Genomic DNA, 17,723 nt, shown 5'->3' with positions numbered 1-17,723 from the left:
TTCAGTTTGGAGTTCAGGAGATTGTCTTGACCAGGACCACACCCCTAAATGCATTGAAGCAACTGCCATGTGATTGGTTGATTAGATAATTGCATTAATGAGAAATTGAACAGGTGTTCCTAATAATCCTTTAGGTGAGTGTACATCAGTCGTCCCTTGACAGTAGATTTATGACAAAATAACATGTCTGTCTAGGATGGGTAGTGTATTTCAATATACATTCAGCAGTTGTCCAGATTGTTGCATTTTCTGACAAAGCAAATGGCAGACTAAAAAAGTGAAATCTTGCTTGCATTATGGAAGAATTCTTCCCGAATAAAGTTAACCTCAATCGACAGCATTTGAGGCATAGTGATCATTTGTGGCATAGTGTCGATAACCACTAAAAGCCAGAAAAAAATAAATATTGCAGTTAGAGCAAGGCATTGACAATGGAAGCGAATGGGGCCAGTCCATAAACATTAAAATGCACATTGTTTGAAAAGTATAGCCTCAAGATGCAAACATTTTACTTGTTAACATGATTTTAAGTGTGATAAAATCAGGGATTTACCAGCATTCAGGTGGTTTACCAGATTACAGGGTTTACTGTCGTCATGGCAATGAGTAAGCAATTTTATCACATTAAAATCATGTTAATACGTGTAATGCTTGCATCTTGTGGCTATACTTTTAAAACAGTGTGCATTTTAATGTTTCTAAAATCAGGCCCTATTCACTTCCATTGTAGGAGTATTACCACAACTGCAATTTTAAAATAAACGAGGGACGAGTCTAAATAATTTTTTGTGGCAATCAAGATTATGCCAGCAATTCTGTCAATTAAACCTAACTTGTTCTGAACCCGGAACTTTCCTTTAAGTAATCATTCATTTACACACATCAAAACGTGGTTTAAAAAGCAAACAGTGGCTCCTAAAAACACCTGTCTTAAAAAAATTCTAAAGAAAAGTCTCTTCATACGTCTCCACCGAGGTATGAAGCTCACGAGATGCAGAGTCACTACAGGCAGGTATTAACACCTGGAATCAGTCACTAGGAACCACAGTCTCATTAGATGGCGGAGAGGATGCATAATACAGTGAGCCCACCTGTACTCCCCTCTCGGGACTGAAGTGCTCTTTGATCATAGATTCTATAAGTCCTTCCTGCTCCGCAGCATTATACTCATTCACGGGAGTGTCCTGATGTATCTGTCTGTACAGGTAAGAAGCCTGCTTCATCTGCCGTCTAACCAGGTGCCCCCTGTATGCGCGCTGGATCATGGTCACTGATAGTTCCTCTTGCTTTCGCCGAAGTGTTGTGGTGATGGGCTCATGGGATAACTTAGAGGGGTTTGCCATCATAAACTTCTCCTCCATTTGCTGCTTGAGAGCGTCCATTTCCCCCGAATCACCAAGAACACGCTTTGTGAAGGCGAACAGGATGTCCAAGCAGTGGAGCCTGTCTCCGTTCACCATGGGTAGATCCATATGGATGAGCTTGATTTTGTTGGGTTTGGCGATCCGCAGAGGTTCCGAAAGGCTGTCTGCAAAACTGGAGAGATTAGAGTACTCGATGAAGTGTGTGGCCTCGACATCGAACTTCTCCCAAACCTCATAGAACATCTCAAAGTCGTCTTCGCTGAGCGGTTCCGTGCTCTCTTCTGTGGCCACGCTGAAGTTCTCGAGAATGATGGCGATGTACATGTTGACCACGATCAAGAAGGAAATAATGATGTAGCTTACGAAGAAGGTGATTCCTACTGAGGGATTGCCACAGTTGCCCTTAGAATTTGTTCCTGTGTTGACATAATTTGCGTTGCATTCTTCTGGAGAATTGTTCATAATGGGATCCAATAGGTTATCCCAACCGGCAGATGTGGTGATCTGGAAAAGACAGATAATGCTGTTCCCGAAAGTTTCAAAATTGAACATATCATCGATTCCGCCCTGCTTCTTCATGTAGGCGAAGTTCGCCATGCCAAAAATGGCGTATATGAACATGACCAGAAAGAGCAGGAGGCCGATGTTGAACAATGCCGGCAACGACATCATTAAGGCAAAAAGTAACGTCCTTATTCCTTTGGCTGCTCGTATTAGTCGGAGAACTCGTCCTATTCTTGCCAACCGGATTACTCGAAACAGAGTTGGAGACACAAAGTATTTTTCTATAATGTCAGCCAGGACAATTCCTGTGAGGAAAGACAGAACAAAGACCAGATATCAATATATACCTCATTGTGGCTTACTTGAATGGGCCATTTATCCAATAATACTTTTCGGACAACTTGGCTTTATCTCAAACTTTTGAAAGCCTTTGGAAGAACTGAGAAATGGCAAAACAAACGTGCATTTTTGGTCGAAAGTTTTGTGCTTACCTATGATGGACAGTATGACGACTACAAAGTCAAACACATTCCAGCTAATGGTGAAGAAATAGCATCGGAGGGCAAAGATCTTGATGAGGCATTCGGTGGTGAAGATCACAATGAAGGCTAGGTTGATGTTGTTGAGGATGGACTCCATGCGAGCAGACTGCTTGTCGGTCTCCACCATCATGGTTATCATGTTGAGGATAATGAGAATCATTATTGTGATATCAAAGGCTTGCTTGGACACCAAGTCGAAGAAGAATCCTTGTAGAATGTTCTAGACAGAAATGTGTTTATGTTGATGAATTAGAATGGGTTTAAGATCATGATATCACAACCCAAAACTTACCAAACAATACCATGATAATGCCATGTATTTTAGACATACATTATGTTATTCTATTAAGTTCCCTGGAGTACCATGTGAATAACATGGCACATGAATATGGTAATCATGTAGCACCATGGTATATATAACAAAGTACCATGAAATTACCATCTGATGCAATCGCTGTACCATGGTCCACCTAGGGGAATCTTCACGATTCTGATTCCTTAATTGTTCCATTAATTATTCTTTCTTTCGATAAAGAAATATTGCAAATGCCATACGCAAATGCTATTTTTATTGACCTCAGCAGTCATTTGCCAAATGATAAGATAATTTCAGATTTCAACATATATAACATATAAGAGAAAAATGTCATAAAATCATTGCAAAAAGAGTTACACAGAGTTTTGGTAACACTTTACAATAAGGTTCCATTCATTAACATTAGTTAATGCATTAGGTATCATTAACTAACAATGAGATATATATTTATTTTACAGCATTTGTTAATTTTACTTAAAGCTACACTATGTATCTTTTGGCCCTCGAGTGGTTGAAGCATAGAACTGCAAGTTGATATCAGAGGAACACTGTTTTGGTAATTACACGAGTTGGCCTTCAGCTCTGCTCTTCTGTGCAGATTAATCTGATGGTTTGAGGAGTACCGGTTTAACCAAGGTTACAGGTGATCAACTAATCAGAGCGAATGTCACTTACAACAACCAAAAAAACTCACCCCTCCCCTCAAATAAATAAATAAATAAATAACAAAAGGAAGAAAAAGACAAATATCCCCAAAAAAATTCTTACAGGTAAGTAGCATATCTTCCGCTGTTGATTTGACTTATTGAAAACAATTGTTTTAAAATAAGTTGCGTTACAAAAGTTAGGCTACGCTGACATTTGAAAATGACTGCTACTCATATCAGATAAAGTAAACAGTGGAAACTATTATAACTTAGCTAGCAGGCAAATAGACTAAGGAAATAACTGGTCTAAAGATTGGCCCTCGAGTGGATGAAGCAATTTTCATTGTCCTTCCTCGAAAATGAAATCAAGCACTACGGTACCACAAACCACAACAAAATGTCCCATTAGAGTGGCTAACATTATCTAATGAACTACCACGCTAAGAGAGCAACCTGGCTAACTATCGTCCAATAAAATATCTTACCTGTCGAGCAAGTAAAACTTAATCTCTGTGTCAGTTGTAAATCCTTTTAGATCTCGAAGTTGTTGCCACCTCTGAAAAAGATATGCCGATGTTGTTTCGTGTTTTATTATTACGGCTTAGTCGCTTCCCCTTTTTGCTAGCAGACTGTTCGAGGTTTCTTTATTTTGAAAATGAGTGATTCCTCAGAGGGTTGCCTTTTTGAATGATCCATGGTCAATGTGGCTATTGGGTTGTGGCAGTACTGCCACTCCCTATAAGCAGACTACGCAGTCTGCGAAGGGCACCAACTCCCTAGGGGGGCACTATAATACCCTAGGAGGGCACCAGAAAGTCCACCGGCTGCCCTTACTCACACGTTATATATTATTCAAGGACCCGAAACCAGTTGCAGAACACAGATGATCGCTTCACGCTCATATCACGCTGAACTACACCCCATCCACCTGGAACGCTGCGTAGGGCATCAATTTGGCCAGCGCCGGCCCTGTGTTGTGGATATGCACGTACTGTAGTAGTCCGAACCTATAGCTTTAGGATTCATTTATAAAAATGCAATTGTTCATTGTTTGTTCATGTAAGTACATTGACTATTGATAAAATTCCAGTGATTACAACAAAACTCGTAATGTAAAGGACTATCTTTATCTACGCATTGTATTTTAGCATGGTGTTCTGTCTGCATCGGCGGCAAAAATTCACATTCAAGAAAAGTTAATGGAACTGAAATTCATGAAAATTGTTTCCTGTATTGTTTTAAGCATTGAACTGGTTCTTGATTCCCAACCCTAGTACCAAAACAGTATTTTTGGTAAGAGATGCCTTCTAATAATCTGATTGTTTTAATGATATGAAAAAGTATCACTCAACTTCCTCCTATTTCTTTTTACAAAAAAAACCCCAATAATAAAAATAATAATATTTTTACCACTGGTCTTGGAATTGGCTTCTGTGGCTTTTTCGATCCAAGTTTCTTCATTGCATTGTAGTACTTCTTCTGCTCTTCCGTCATGAATATATCATGGCCACCTAAATGCAGAACAAACTGCTGTTGTTTTCATGGAACACATTATATGTAGATAAAAACGAAATTCTTTTGGCAAAGACGTTATTCATAAACACCAATCATTCTTTTCTGTTGATTGAAGTTGTCGATGATGACACCGATGAACAAATTCAAGGTAAAGAATGATCCAAAGATGATGAAGATGACAAAGTAGAGGTACATGTAGAGGTTTATCTCTTTGACGGGCTGCTCTTCAACCTGATATATAAGGAACAACATAAAACTCAATGGGACTCTGGATCAATATGTGGATTTGTTGATTGATGACAGCCAAATAAGGAACAGTTCAGTTATCTCTGAGCTATTTCACTTCTACATAATAGTTTTTTAAATCTCCAAGAACAAAGAATCAATTCTGAAGTGAAAATGGCTTGTAGTCTAGAGCTAGGATTCGTCTTTGGCCTCATGTGTTTGGCATAGTGCGTACAACAAATTGATTTTAGGTAGTGAAAAGAACATGCTTACTCCACGAGAATCGATGGCGGCATACATTATTTCCATCCAACCTTTGAAAGTCGCCTGAAAAATAATCAAATATTACATGTATTTAACACAGCTCCGTTTCTGAGCATATGCCCCCCCTCAAAATCATTTCATTTTCCCTTCCCTCTCCGGCCACAAGGGAGCCCCCTATACCTGTTTAGTTAAGCCATAAGGGATGCCTGAGTGTTACTCAAAGAAAAAAAAAAACCTTGCTTTGTGGGGCCCCCTGGTGGCTCGCTTAAAGCTATAAATGGCCCTGCTTTACTTTAATGAATTGCAGATTTCAACCAATATATTAAAGTACATTATGATCTCCTTCTAGGTGAGTCTATTTCTTCCAATGCTGAACATAGAAACTTAACTTTTGGTCTGAGGTAATTAAGCATTTACCTTACAAGTTTCATTCTGTAAAGAGTTGTGACTCACCAAGAGTCTGCATGATTGCTATTAACGGAGGCTATTTTGGGATGTCATTGCCATGGTTACAGAAATTATAACCTACGTAGTTGAACGAGAGACTATTCCTAGAGGTAAATGATAGGTTAAAGCCCAGCGAGGAGTTGCTGGACACCTGAAGAACTGTGGTTGCTTGGCTACCTCTAAAGTAAGACAATATGAGGATTGATTTTACAGAACAATCACTAAAAGTGATGAACAAGAAAGGTCCTTATTACAAATAACATTTCTTGGAATAAAATGTTAAGGGGTTCACTCAAAAACTATAACTCAGTTGTCAGCTACTTCCCAAGTGTATTTACAAACATGTATGGTTTTTTTATAGAAATCCAATAAGTGCAGAAAAGTACTGTAAAAGTAATCCTAACAACTTGTTTGCTATATTCAAGACTTCAAAGCCATATGTTGGCTTTCTGTGAAGAATGGACCAAAATTTAAGCTGTTATTCAATAAAAATCCTTCCTTCTGCTAGTTCAAATCAAGATACAATCAAAAAGATGTGTGAGTATAGCGGACTTGACACCACAGAAGGTGAAAAAGTGCAGAAAAACAAAAAGAGATTTTTCAGCTAGGTCGGAAAGACTTACATTTTAGCATGTTCCTCATACAAAGCTATCAAACAGCTTTAAAAGACTTGAAATATAGCGGAAAAGTGTCATACACTACTTTTGGAGCCTGACAGTTGTGGTCAACATCAACTTTTGTTGTATGGAAAAGTATGGCTAATTTCTCCTTGTGTTGCACAGGCAATAAATGTCCTACGGGTGAGTACATGGTGACATTTTCATTTTTGGATGAACAATTTCTTTAAAGGTGACACCATAAAAGGCAACTCGATCAGACACTTACCACTTGCAGAAGTGAGAGGTAGCCGAGTCCAACATTGTCGAAGTTGACTTTCACTTTGGTCCAGTAGAACTGGGTGTCATTCATGGCTTGACATTCAGTCTTGTTGTTGACCAGCGTTGCGTTGTGGATGTAACCTGTCCTGTTGACGCATTTGCCAAATTTTCCAGCGAAAAGGTTAACGCCCATGATGCTAAATATGAGCCAGAAGATCAGGCACACCAACAGGACATTCATAATGGACGGGATGGCTCCAATCAGTGCGTTCACTACCACCTAGACAATAGGAATCATGTTATAGTCTAGAAGTAGCAACTAGCAATCACATTGGGACTGCATGCAACAGTGCTAGACATCTTATTGTAACACCCTGAGAATAAAAAAGTGAGCAGAAATCAATCCAAACTCAAACTTTATGCTAAATACAAATTATAAGCATTGTAATATATAGGCATCCTTTATATTCTGGCTCAATGCAGTTTTATTGAGAAAGCGAAATTTGAAATTTGAATTGTAATCTTATCTATAAATGATTTTGAGCCCATACAAACAAGAGGAAAAACAAACAAATTAGCCTCATCTCACTCTTCTGTAGCATCAATATACTGTATTTTAGTGCAATTCATTGAATACAAAAGTACTGTTCCATGGATACTGGTATATTTTTCCACTTATAAACATGTAAAATCAACATTCACATTCACAATGGGGTATGGAAAAAAATATCTAATCTAATATTATAATATAATATAATATAGTTTCTGTTTTATAATGCTGTCCATTTTGAAGTGAAGTTGAGGTGAAAAGAACTGAAAGCATATTACCCGCATCCCTTCAAATCTAGACAGGGCCCTCAAGGGCCTCAGAGCTCTAAGGGTCCTCAGAGATTTAATGGCCCCAAAGTCCGAGTAGCCAAGAGAGTTAGCCGCCAAACTAATCAAAGACACCTGCAATAGGAGACACATGGAGCTCATATGAGTTATACCTCTTTGAGTTGGTTTTGTAATTGATATTCTCATTGGAATAATTGAAAAAAATGAACCAGCATGAAACTACAAAAGATCTGCTAACGATTAAAAAAAGAATTGAAACTAAAGATGAAAAAAGATTGTAAAACCAATCTTTACATGTTTTGGGACATTCTACAGGAATATGCTTATTGGGACATAGAAATGGTTAGAATATTTGTTTTCACAAAAAGGTTTTCAGTCTATTTTACATTCAAAATAGACAGACAAAAGCAAAACAGAGTGGATGTACTGCTTTTAAATGGCCTGTTATGGATGGCAGTGTACTGTGAACCCTAACGTTGTCATTACTGGAAAAATCAAGTTGCTTTAATTAAACAAATCAACTCAAATATTCAAGTTCCTTAAACTTAGTTTTCTTAAACATCCATAGGTTTTTCGGTGTTAATAACTCAAATTATTGAGTGCAAAATGTAGGGTATGTGGAATACCCACACTGCCTTGCGCTTGAATTATTTAATTGTTTCCTTATGGTCAAAGTGAAAAATTAAAATAGTTGTTATTATGAAGTCATAGAGGTTTTAGCTGTTTTTAACGATTATGTATGATATTTTGTTGCAAAAAAGTTGTTTTGTGTGATGCCACCATTAGGGTGATCTGTGTCCTCTTTGGCCAAGTTGGACCCTGTTAACACTCTCTCAGTTATCCTTGTGCATGCACAACTGAAGTACAGGTGTCTATGCATTTCTGTGGATAAATACGTTTATTAAACATTTGGTCTAGAATCAGGTATGATCTTCATTATTTAAGCTGTGTAATTGTATGATCCAAATATGAGTCCATTCAATTTACATTCAAATAGCAAATCTGAGTCAAGTCTACTTGCATCTAGTTACCATAACTTAACTTTAAGTTCATTCTATATGAACAAGTTTTGGAGATGCCATTACTCAATTCAGTTGAGGGACTGAGTTTACTCAATCATTTGAGTTGTCAACTTATTATGGTTTTCAGTGTGACTATATGTACAGGACGATTATTTTTAGTAAGATAAAATAACAATACATGGACAAGTATGCACATATGTACATGGCAATCACTGTACATATCCACATACTTAAATATATGTGCAATCTATATGCATATATATAAAATAGAGTGAAGTTTTATAAAGAGTTTTATTTTTGATTAGATGATCTCCTTATTTCTTTATTACTTGCTGTCTATTTAATAGGTGCAGTATGTAAGATTCAGAAATGTCATGGTTACTGTTGTAACCTCCGTTCCCCGAGGGAAGGAACGAGACGTTGTGTCGAATGAAGTGACACAAGGGGTCTTCCTGGGATGCCAAACGTACCTCTGAACCTGAGAAAAGGCCAATTTGCATGCCCTGCCACGGACATACGGGTATAAAGGGAAGGGGGGCAGCGAATGTCAGTCAGGATTTTGCACTGAGGAGCCAAAAATAAGGTACGGCCGTTTACAGTGGTAGGTCTAGTGCTGTGGCAGGAGGGACACAATGTCTCATTCCTTCCCTCGGGGAACGGAGGTTACAACAGTAACCATGACATTCCCCTTCTGTCACTCACTCGACGTTGTCTCGATTGAAGTGAAACAAGGGGTCCCATCTAAAAACGGCACGCACTGACCGTGTTACGTGAACTGTTGAGACAGGTGCAAGCAGGCTACTGCGTGCTAGAGGCAACTGTCGGCTGCACGTAGCCCTCCCCAACGCCCCCAAAGAGATGTCACATACAGACCTCAGGTTCCCCACACCCCTGAGGGGGGTGCAAGGGGACTCCGGTCCGCAGGAAGCAGAGGTCTGACCATGGGTTAAAAGTCTGACGGCAAGTAGGGGTGATTGTCACATGCTATGTGCCGTGGCACCATGCCCATCTCAGGAATCGAGTCTGTAGCCAGTGCTGAAGCGGTCTCATATGCATCAACCCGAGCGGCGCAGCAGAGGATGTCATATGCCCCAGGAGCCTCTGGAATTGTTTTATAGGAGCCGCTGTGCCAGGCTCGAAGAGAGCGAGGCACCTGAGCACTGACTGAGTGCGCTGTCATTGAGACTTGTGTGGCTGTGAACGGTGCCCGGAGCCGAGGTACCAGTCGTCAAGCCGCGAAGGCTGTGGGGAGGACGGAGGGTTCCAGTCCAATCCTACGCTCACGGCAGCCTGGGCATGCGCGTCCGCATCGGACTGGGCGGGCTGGCCCGAAGGCAGCAGCCCAGTCGAGTCTTCCGCTTCAGACACCTGGATGCTCTCCGATGCAGCGGCGATGTCATCATCCATTTCCAGGGGCTCAAGGGAGAATGCCAGCTGGCTGTGAGACGAGCCGCACTCATCCCGAGCTCGGATGGAAGCGAGCAAGCATGTCGGGGGGCGGGTGGTTCGTGGGGATTTTCCCCGCGAAACCGAGCCCGTCGTTATCCCCTTATCGCCTTCATCGCCAGCCATGTCGACCTCAATCACGTGGGAAGAAGGAGTGACGCGGGGGGCGGCTGAAGTGGCATTCACCTTCAGCAAGGAGAGCCACGTCCGCAACGCTGCCATGGTCATGTTCTCACAATGAGTATATGAGCCATCAACGAACGCCGCCTCAGTGTGATCGCTGCCCAGGCACACGAGGCAGCGTCTGTGGCCGTCGGTCTTGGAGAGAAATTGACCGCATCCAGGAACAACACATGGGCGGAAGGGCATCTTGAAAAAGATTGTGCTGTTGCACAAACGTTCGGCTCCGAAAAAAAATTCTGACTGACAATCGCTGCCCCGCTTCCCTTTATACCCATATGTCCGGGGCGGGGCATGCAAATTCTGTCTGCCAACTTGACATTGGCCTTTTCCCAGGTTCAGAGGTACGTTTGGCGTCCCAGGAAGACCCTTGTGTCACTTCATTCGACACAATGTCAAGTGAGTGACAGAATGGGAACCGTTGTTATTAATGACACCTGTGGCCGTTAAGTGAACTGCAGCCAGTTACCTCTTGCTCGTGCTCATGCACAAACTCCATAGGGAAGCGAGCAAGTGAACATCGACCAAATCAATGACGTAACATACAAAGAGGCTGAATCGTACAAAGAGGTGATCCACCGGCATCATGCTGACAGATGAGGTAGCATAATTAAAATGACACAGTTGTGATTGTTTTACAACAAACTTTGAGACTGTATATTATATTTGAATCTCCAGTGCAGGAACAGGGCTAAAACAAAGTGTGGATATAGGTCTGACTATGCGAGACTGTAGTTTGAAGTAATCACTTTTCTTTGCTTGATACATTGACTGAATTTATATGATAGCCTATGTCGACGTTAGCTAGCTAGCCAGCTTTATCAATAGCTGTTAGCTAAATTTGGTGGATGATGACAGTAGCTGTTTATAAAACAGATAACAGACAGTAAATATATTGTTTACCCCTCTTCCTGGCTTATAAGAAATGATTAAAGCATTTCCTTATTTTCATTTACTAACAGATCCACGTGCGATTAACCGCAACATTTAAACCCTATTGCAGCGTACAAAGATTCACCTACTCACATCTACGATGAGGAAGTCCAGCCAGCACCAGTAGTTAGTGAAGTATTTCTTAAAGCCATAAGCTATCCACTTCAGAAACATCTCCAGAACAAAGATGTAGCTGAAGACCTTGTCAGCGTATTCCAACACCACCTTCAGCACCTTCCGCTTTTCTATGTAGATGTCTTCAAATGCCTGTGAGAAGAAGGAACATGCCAGAATGTAGAATTTAGATAAATATTTTTCCAATGTTTCAATACAAATGATGCAAAAAATGCACCAAACTTAAGTTTGAGAGTATAAAAGTTTTCAACAATTATTCAGATTATTCATCCACAAGAAGAAGACTAGAGGTTGGGGTAGTGGTTCGAGGGCTATGAGTAAAAGTTTTATGACTAGGGTTTATCACTAGTTGTAAGTATGCTTCCTCACCAGAGCTCCACTGCTGAGTAGAATCATGAAGATGATGAAGGTCTCAAACCAGCTGTGCTCCACAATCTGATAGCAGGTCTTCCTCAATCTCCACCACATCTGTCCCATACCCTTTGTTGTGTTAATTTTACAGCATTTACAGTGTTGCATGCAAACTACAGAGAAGAGAAAATGTTAGGCCACATATATATGTTTGAATACTGTTTTAATGGTACTGTAAGTCCATTTACAGGCAACCATATTATATTTGTTTGGTAATTCTGTCATAATTCTGTCACATGTTTTTAAGTAGATTCAATTCAAATGCATCTACTGAAGCAATCTGGTACGTCCCTGCCTGGGTTGGCGGTGTGTATTGTTTATTGATATCTGTTATCTTGGGGGGTTTGGCATCAAAGTAAGGTTGACATATAATCTTTACTGGCAACATGATGGACTCCTACCTAATAACCTTTTTACCCAAAGTATACTTCGAGCAAACACTTGACACAGATTTAACCTGGAATTATTTGCACTAATTAGTCAGTCCACAAGGTGGAACCAGTTACGTTTGAGCCATTGCTGTCACAAAGAAACGCTAAAAGAAGACGTAATTGCCACTAAATAACAGGAGACGAACAATGGATGTGCACGTCAAGAACGCTGGTGGAGGAGGTCAGGAGATCTCAATTCTTAAGAAATCTAAAGACATCTTTATGAGTGTAAACTCAAGGAGAGATATAGTTCAGTATCTCACAGCAGTCGTAGTGTGCATGCACCAACCGCATATGTATGCGCGCACAATCAGATGAAGCATATTATGAAAGGCTAGTTTTCAACAGTACACAGACACTATGTGTTCGCATCAAAACTGAAGTATACTTTGGCCTTAGGGGGGACTAGAGGGGGCATTACCTCCCCCCCTCAAAGTTAAATTATCAGGAGGTGCACCCCACGGTGGCAAAGAGATAACAGTTGCCCACCCTTAAGATCAAAATGCCCACCCAAAGATCACAACCTAGCACCGCCCCTGTTTCTTGGGAAAACGTTTTGTAAATTGGATTATTTTAAATGCATAGTATGTGAATAGGGTAATCGTTCAGTATCATGGTACTTCTCAAGTTGCATAGGATTGCCATTTCCATCACAGTACTCTATTTGACTTCTTTTGACTACTTTATTTTACTTCTTTATTTGCTTACACTCAGGGAAACACTCTTCTGGGTCCATGGCATCCTCTGCCATCTCAGAATATTCCTCCTCATCTTCTCCAGGCTTCCTCAGGTCTACAGTACTTCCTTCAGAGAGGCTGATCACTTCCTGGTAGACAAGATGTTGAGTTATAATTAAAGGTTTACCAACCAACTTTTAATGACCAGACCAAGACCTTGCACAAGCCTTTAATACAATTTTGATGAGATTTCCTCTGTGTGTAATGGGAGCATATTTAAAATGATTTATGGAGATTTGGTGGCCAAAAGGTGCCAGCGCAATCCAATAGAGCAGTTTATGTAATCTCACATTACAAGGCTAGCACTGTGTGTGTGTGTGTGTGTGTGTGTGTGTCCAGGTATTCCCTACGTTGTGGGGAATGACTGTCCCACAAGGATAGTAAAACCTGAAAATGTTGACTTTGTGGGGACAATCAGTCGGTCCCCATGAGGAAAACAGCTTATAAATCTTACTAAATTATGTTTTTGGAAAATGCAGAATGTTTTATGTGAGGGTTAGGTTTAGGGGAAGGGTTAGGGGATAGAATATAAAGTTTGTGCGGTATAAAAATCATAATGTCTATGGAGAAACCTCATAAAACATGAAATCCAACATGTTTGTGTGTGCGTTTTAAGTGGGATTACAAAAAAGCATCAAATAAGGTAAATGGTCTGCACTTACAGTATATAGCACCTTTTTAAGCCTTAACGGTATTCAAAGCACTTTACACTGCGTCTCATTCACCATACACACACACACACACACATTCATACACCAATGGCAGGAGAGCTGCTATGTAAAGTGCTAGCTTGCCATTGGGGTTCAGTGTCTTGCCCAAGGACACTTCAGCATGTGGAGTCATGTGGGCCAGGATTCAAACCACCAACCCTGCGATTAGTGGCCGACCCTCTCTACCAACTGAGCCACAGCTGGTCACACTTTTTTACAAAAATCGAACTAGACTGGATTTATTCTCTCTATATGGATCATGTTCATTACAGAAGCCGAATAGACTTAAAATAATAGTTTACTCAAACCTTATTCAAAACCTATATAACTTTCTTTCCTCTATGGAACACAAAAGGAGATATTTGAAAAAAAATTCACAATTGCTGATTTCCATTCAGTAGCAGTGGATAGTGACTCACTTTAAAACTTAAAAAAGCACCCAATAGTGTCCTAAAAGTCCATGCGACCATGCTTCATATTCCAAGTCTTCTGAAGGCATACAATCAGAGTGAAAGATAAGTCTTTAGTCACTCTCAAATTTAAGCAATGAAATAAAATCCATAAATCAACTATGGTGATGTCAATAACATCAAACCCCATTCATTTTCTGTGTCATGACATCATGAGGTGTAAAGTTAATCAATATTAGTGGCCAATTGATATGGATTTTTTTTAATGGCCAATGCCGATATCCAGAAAACAGGGTGGCCAATAGGCCAATATATCACACAATTTAATATAGTAAATAACATATACATACAATTGCAAAACATTTTTTTTATCAACTCCTATTTGGTGGTGGTGGTGGTGGTGGTGTAGTGGGCTAAAGCACATAACTCAAGTGTGCCGCACAAGCCCTCAAAAGTGAAGCCAAAATGTCTCGATCGCCCCCCGGTTACTGGTCCTAGTATAGGTCATAAACCCCTATACCCCGTAGTTTCTATCACGTTGATGTAATTTCAAAGTGCTGTAATAAAAACGGTGCTGTGACATCATGACTGACAGCTGTGATTGACAGGTTCTCTGAGCGAAGTAGTCACTGAAGCACCAACTGACTTTTTTTTGGGATCTTCGGAGGACTGAGGAGATTGGAGCTTTAAATTTAATATCTACATTTCTATAATTAATTATTTCACAACGTCATAAGTCAAAAGTCAAAAGTGCAGGGGCGTGTGCTTGCGATTGATTCAGCGAGAGTGAGGGCGGGGCCTTGATTTCGCGGCTTTACTTCCTGCTCACTACTGCGCAGATCCCGAAATCGCAACTGCGCAGACTCAAGTCCCAAGATGTCAGCGCCATATCGGGACACTGGCGGCTTCAGTTCTCACCAACGGAAAAGAGCGAAGGGGCGTCGTCCATCTTTTTTTACAGTCTATGACATAACTGTTAAGCAGAAGGTTGCTGGTTCGATCCCCACAGCCACCACCATTGTGTCCTTGAGTCAAGGCACTTAACTCCAGGTTGCTCCGGGGGGATTGTCCCTGTAATAAGGGCTCTGTAAGTCGCTTTGGATAAAAGCATCTGCCAAATGCATAAATGTAAATGTAAATGTATTTAGCACTATATTTAAACAAACTCTAAAATACTGCTCTTAATATGCCCATGATTTCATTTTCCTTCACTCCTCTCTTCTAGCTACATCTCTTATATAACAAATATGGCTGTCTAGTGAGTTCACCTTGTCTGCTTTGCAGCTTATCGGCTTATGAGTCCACATGCCCCCCCCCCCACCACCTCCTCCCATGTCCACGGCCACCGTCGCTCCCTCACACGCATCATCATATCATCTCACTGACCTTTGACACCACTCTCTCATTTGACAGAGCTCGCTCACAATGGGAATAAACAAATAAAGCTTAATTTGCACTATATGGACGATTTATGAATGTATATCTAATTGGTCCTGATGTTTGAAAGGCTTAATATGTGACTTTAATGGACTTGGTCCTTTCAGAAATTCAGAAATGTGCTTTCTGTGTTTGTCCCTCTATTTAGTTTGCGTTCAATGGCTATACGCTTGCAGTGATGACAGCCTTGTTGTTTACAATGGCAGTGATTGCACTGTATCATTTGTATTTGTCAATAATTAAATTAAATATTTCATTAAATAGAAAAAAAACGAACTTTCAATTTAAAATAACAAAATATATGAACAGATTGCAGGAGGCACATTTTTCAAAGTTGTACTTTTAATGTAACAATGCATGTTGGTTCGCAGTGATTCAATTGATGTGATTTACCAATCTGCCAAAATCATTTACCAGTAATGTTTTTTTTTATTTTTTATATCTTCATTATTTTCTATTTATTCTTTACATTTTTAATCAATTTACCCTAATAAAATGCACATTATATATATATATTTTTTAGCATCCTAGATGTCATCTTTATTGTCATCCAAACATTATTTATTTCAGTGTGTTTTTTAATATTACCAATTTCTAGGTTTAGATATATTTAATAAAAAATAAACATAACTTATGATTTAATAGAAAACCTTTATCGAGCCTTTATTAAAACACTTACATTAGCCCAAGTCTACATTCAATTATTGTCTAGTTTACTTTTGCAATATTCTCTGGAATAACTTAATCAAAACTTAATTAAATTAAATAAATTACCAAATGAAAACAAACATTTTATATATTATTTCCTTTTGTAACACAAACTTGAATGTGGTGGAACCTATAATTCTTTGAACGAAATAAAGGTTGTTATAAACTTATTTTAGAGTTAAATTCAATTTCATATGGGAAATAATACAGCTGAGATGATAATGCATTAGATTAGAGTGATGATATGATTATTCACAATATTTCAGTAGAGATAAAGATGTTTTACTGATGTTTTAAATTGTATTTCTTCATGTGAGTGTGGCATCTCTTCCTGACAATGCAGCTCCCAGTCACAAGAGGGAGCTACCTCCAGAGTTTTAGTTCAGTTCCACTGTAATAAGCAGTTTCACCTGTGTCTAATCACTGCTTTAGTATATATGCCACTAGTCATGCACAATATTGCCAGTTCCCATTGCAATTCTGAATGTTTACATACTGTTGTGCTCTCATCCTTGTTTTGACTTTTGGCCTGTTTTTGGACTCAAACTTTTAATTACAGCACGTCCACTGATTTTATGGCATGTGAACATGTACTTCAAAGATATATACCAGTTAAAATGTGTCTAATTAACTCTATCCGCAAAAGAATGGAACATTTTAATATTTAAATAATTAAAATAAAAGATGACTAACCAATTTCTTTTTCTTTTTTTTTATATTTGTTGTAATTTACCATGTACCATGATTAATCATGATAAATCACCAAAAACTGTGCAATTAATTAGTTACATTATTTATCAATTCACAGCCCTAAAACCATAAAAAGATATTTATTTTGGATATGTCTTTCTGGTAATATATAAAAAAAAATAATTACATATTTATTTCATGCTAATATTCAACTGCTTAACATTGTGCTTAACACGTGGTGAATTCTGGTTTATATGCATTATCATTGCGTTAACTTGTGCTCATGATGGATCTGTAGTATTATACATGCAGAAGAATTGAAACGACATGATTTGAATCTAGGATTTACGCAATCTTAATCCTGGAATTCCACAACATCATAAATGGAAAGACATTGGTGCCAGTGAGTCGCACATCTGGCCAATAAAGCTAACAAAGAGACTTGTCTAGATCCCATATGACTTTGGTTTGGTTTATTTATTTCAGACAGACAACTTAGTTTCAACACAGTTGAGCTGACAAACAACAGCATATTTCCTTCAGTCTGAAACAGGTGTAGGCTGAAGCTCTTGCTTATAATGCCAACCCTTTTTGAAAACATCTCATATTTTAATCAAATCAAATAAAAATATGATGTAAATACTTACATCAATATAATGTTGACAGACAAATCTAAACAGAATACAAAAACATTAGTATTCCCTATGCAATACAATTGCACAATCCAAAATTTCCATGCATTATTTCTAAATAGTTTCTTTAACTTACTAAGTGTCCCACATATTTTTAGTTCCTCATGACAGTTGTTCCATAAATGTACACCTTTAAATGAAATACAATGGTATTTTGCATTGGTCCTCACTTGGTTCCTTTTAAATATACAAGATCCCCTTAAATCATGTTGGCATTCTCTTTCTATGAACAACCCTTGGAT

General features: G+C 39.2%; 1 protein-coding gene across 1 annotated transcript in view; it reads right to left on the bottom strand.

Annotated features, from left to right (window-relative positions):
* Nucleotides 1-688: 688 nt before the first annotated feature.
* LOC127644517 (sodium channel protein type 4 subunit alpha-like) overlaps nt 689-17,723 on the bottom strand; it is a 69,174-nt gene continuing 52,139 nt past the window's right edge. The window contains exons 18-27 of the mRNA XM_052127711.1: nt 12,806-12,923; nt 11,625-11,779; nt 11,214-11,387; nt 7,531-7,653; nt 6,710-6,982; nt 5,387-5,440; nt 4,978-5,119; nt 4,784-4,884; nt 2,360-2,630; nt 689-2,173 (exon numbers count right to left, since the gene is read on the bottom strand). Coding sequence (XP_051983671.1) covers nt 1,029-2,173; nt 2,360-2,630; nt 4,784-4,884; nt 4,978-5,119; nt 5,387-5,440; nt 6,710-6,982; nt 7,531-7,653; nt 11,214-11,387; nt 11,625-11,779; nt 12,806-12,923 — 2,556 coding nt within the window. The 3' untranslated portion in view covers nt 689-1,028. The remainder of the gene's footprint in view (nt 2,174-2,359; nt 2,631-4,783; nt 4,885-4,977; nt 5,120-5,386; nt 5,441-6,709; nt 6,983-7,530; nt 7,654-11,213; nt 11,388-11,624; nt 11,780-12,805; nt 12,924-17,723) is intronic.

This window comes from Xyrauchen texanus, chromosome 6, assembly GCF_025860055.1.
Source record: "Xyrauchen texanus isolate HMW12.3.18 chromosome 6, RBS_HiC_50CHRs, whole genome shotgun sequence".
NCBI lineage: Eukaryota > Metazoa > Chordata > Actinopteri > Cypriniformes > Catostomidae > Xyrauchen > Xyrauchen texanus.
This window is presented reverse-complemented; position numbering and strand designations above follow the sequence as displayed.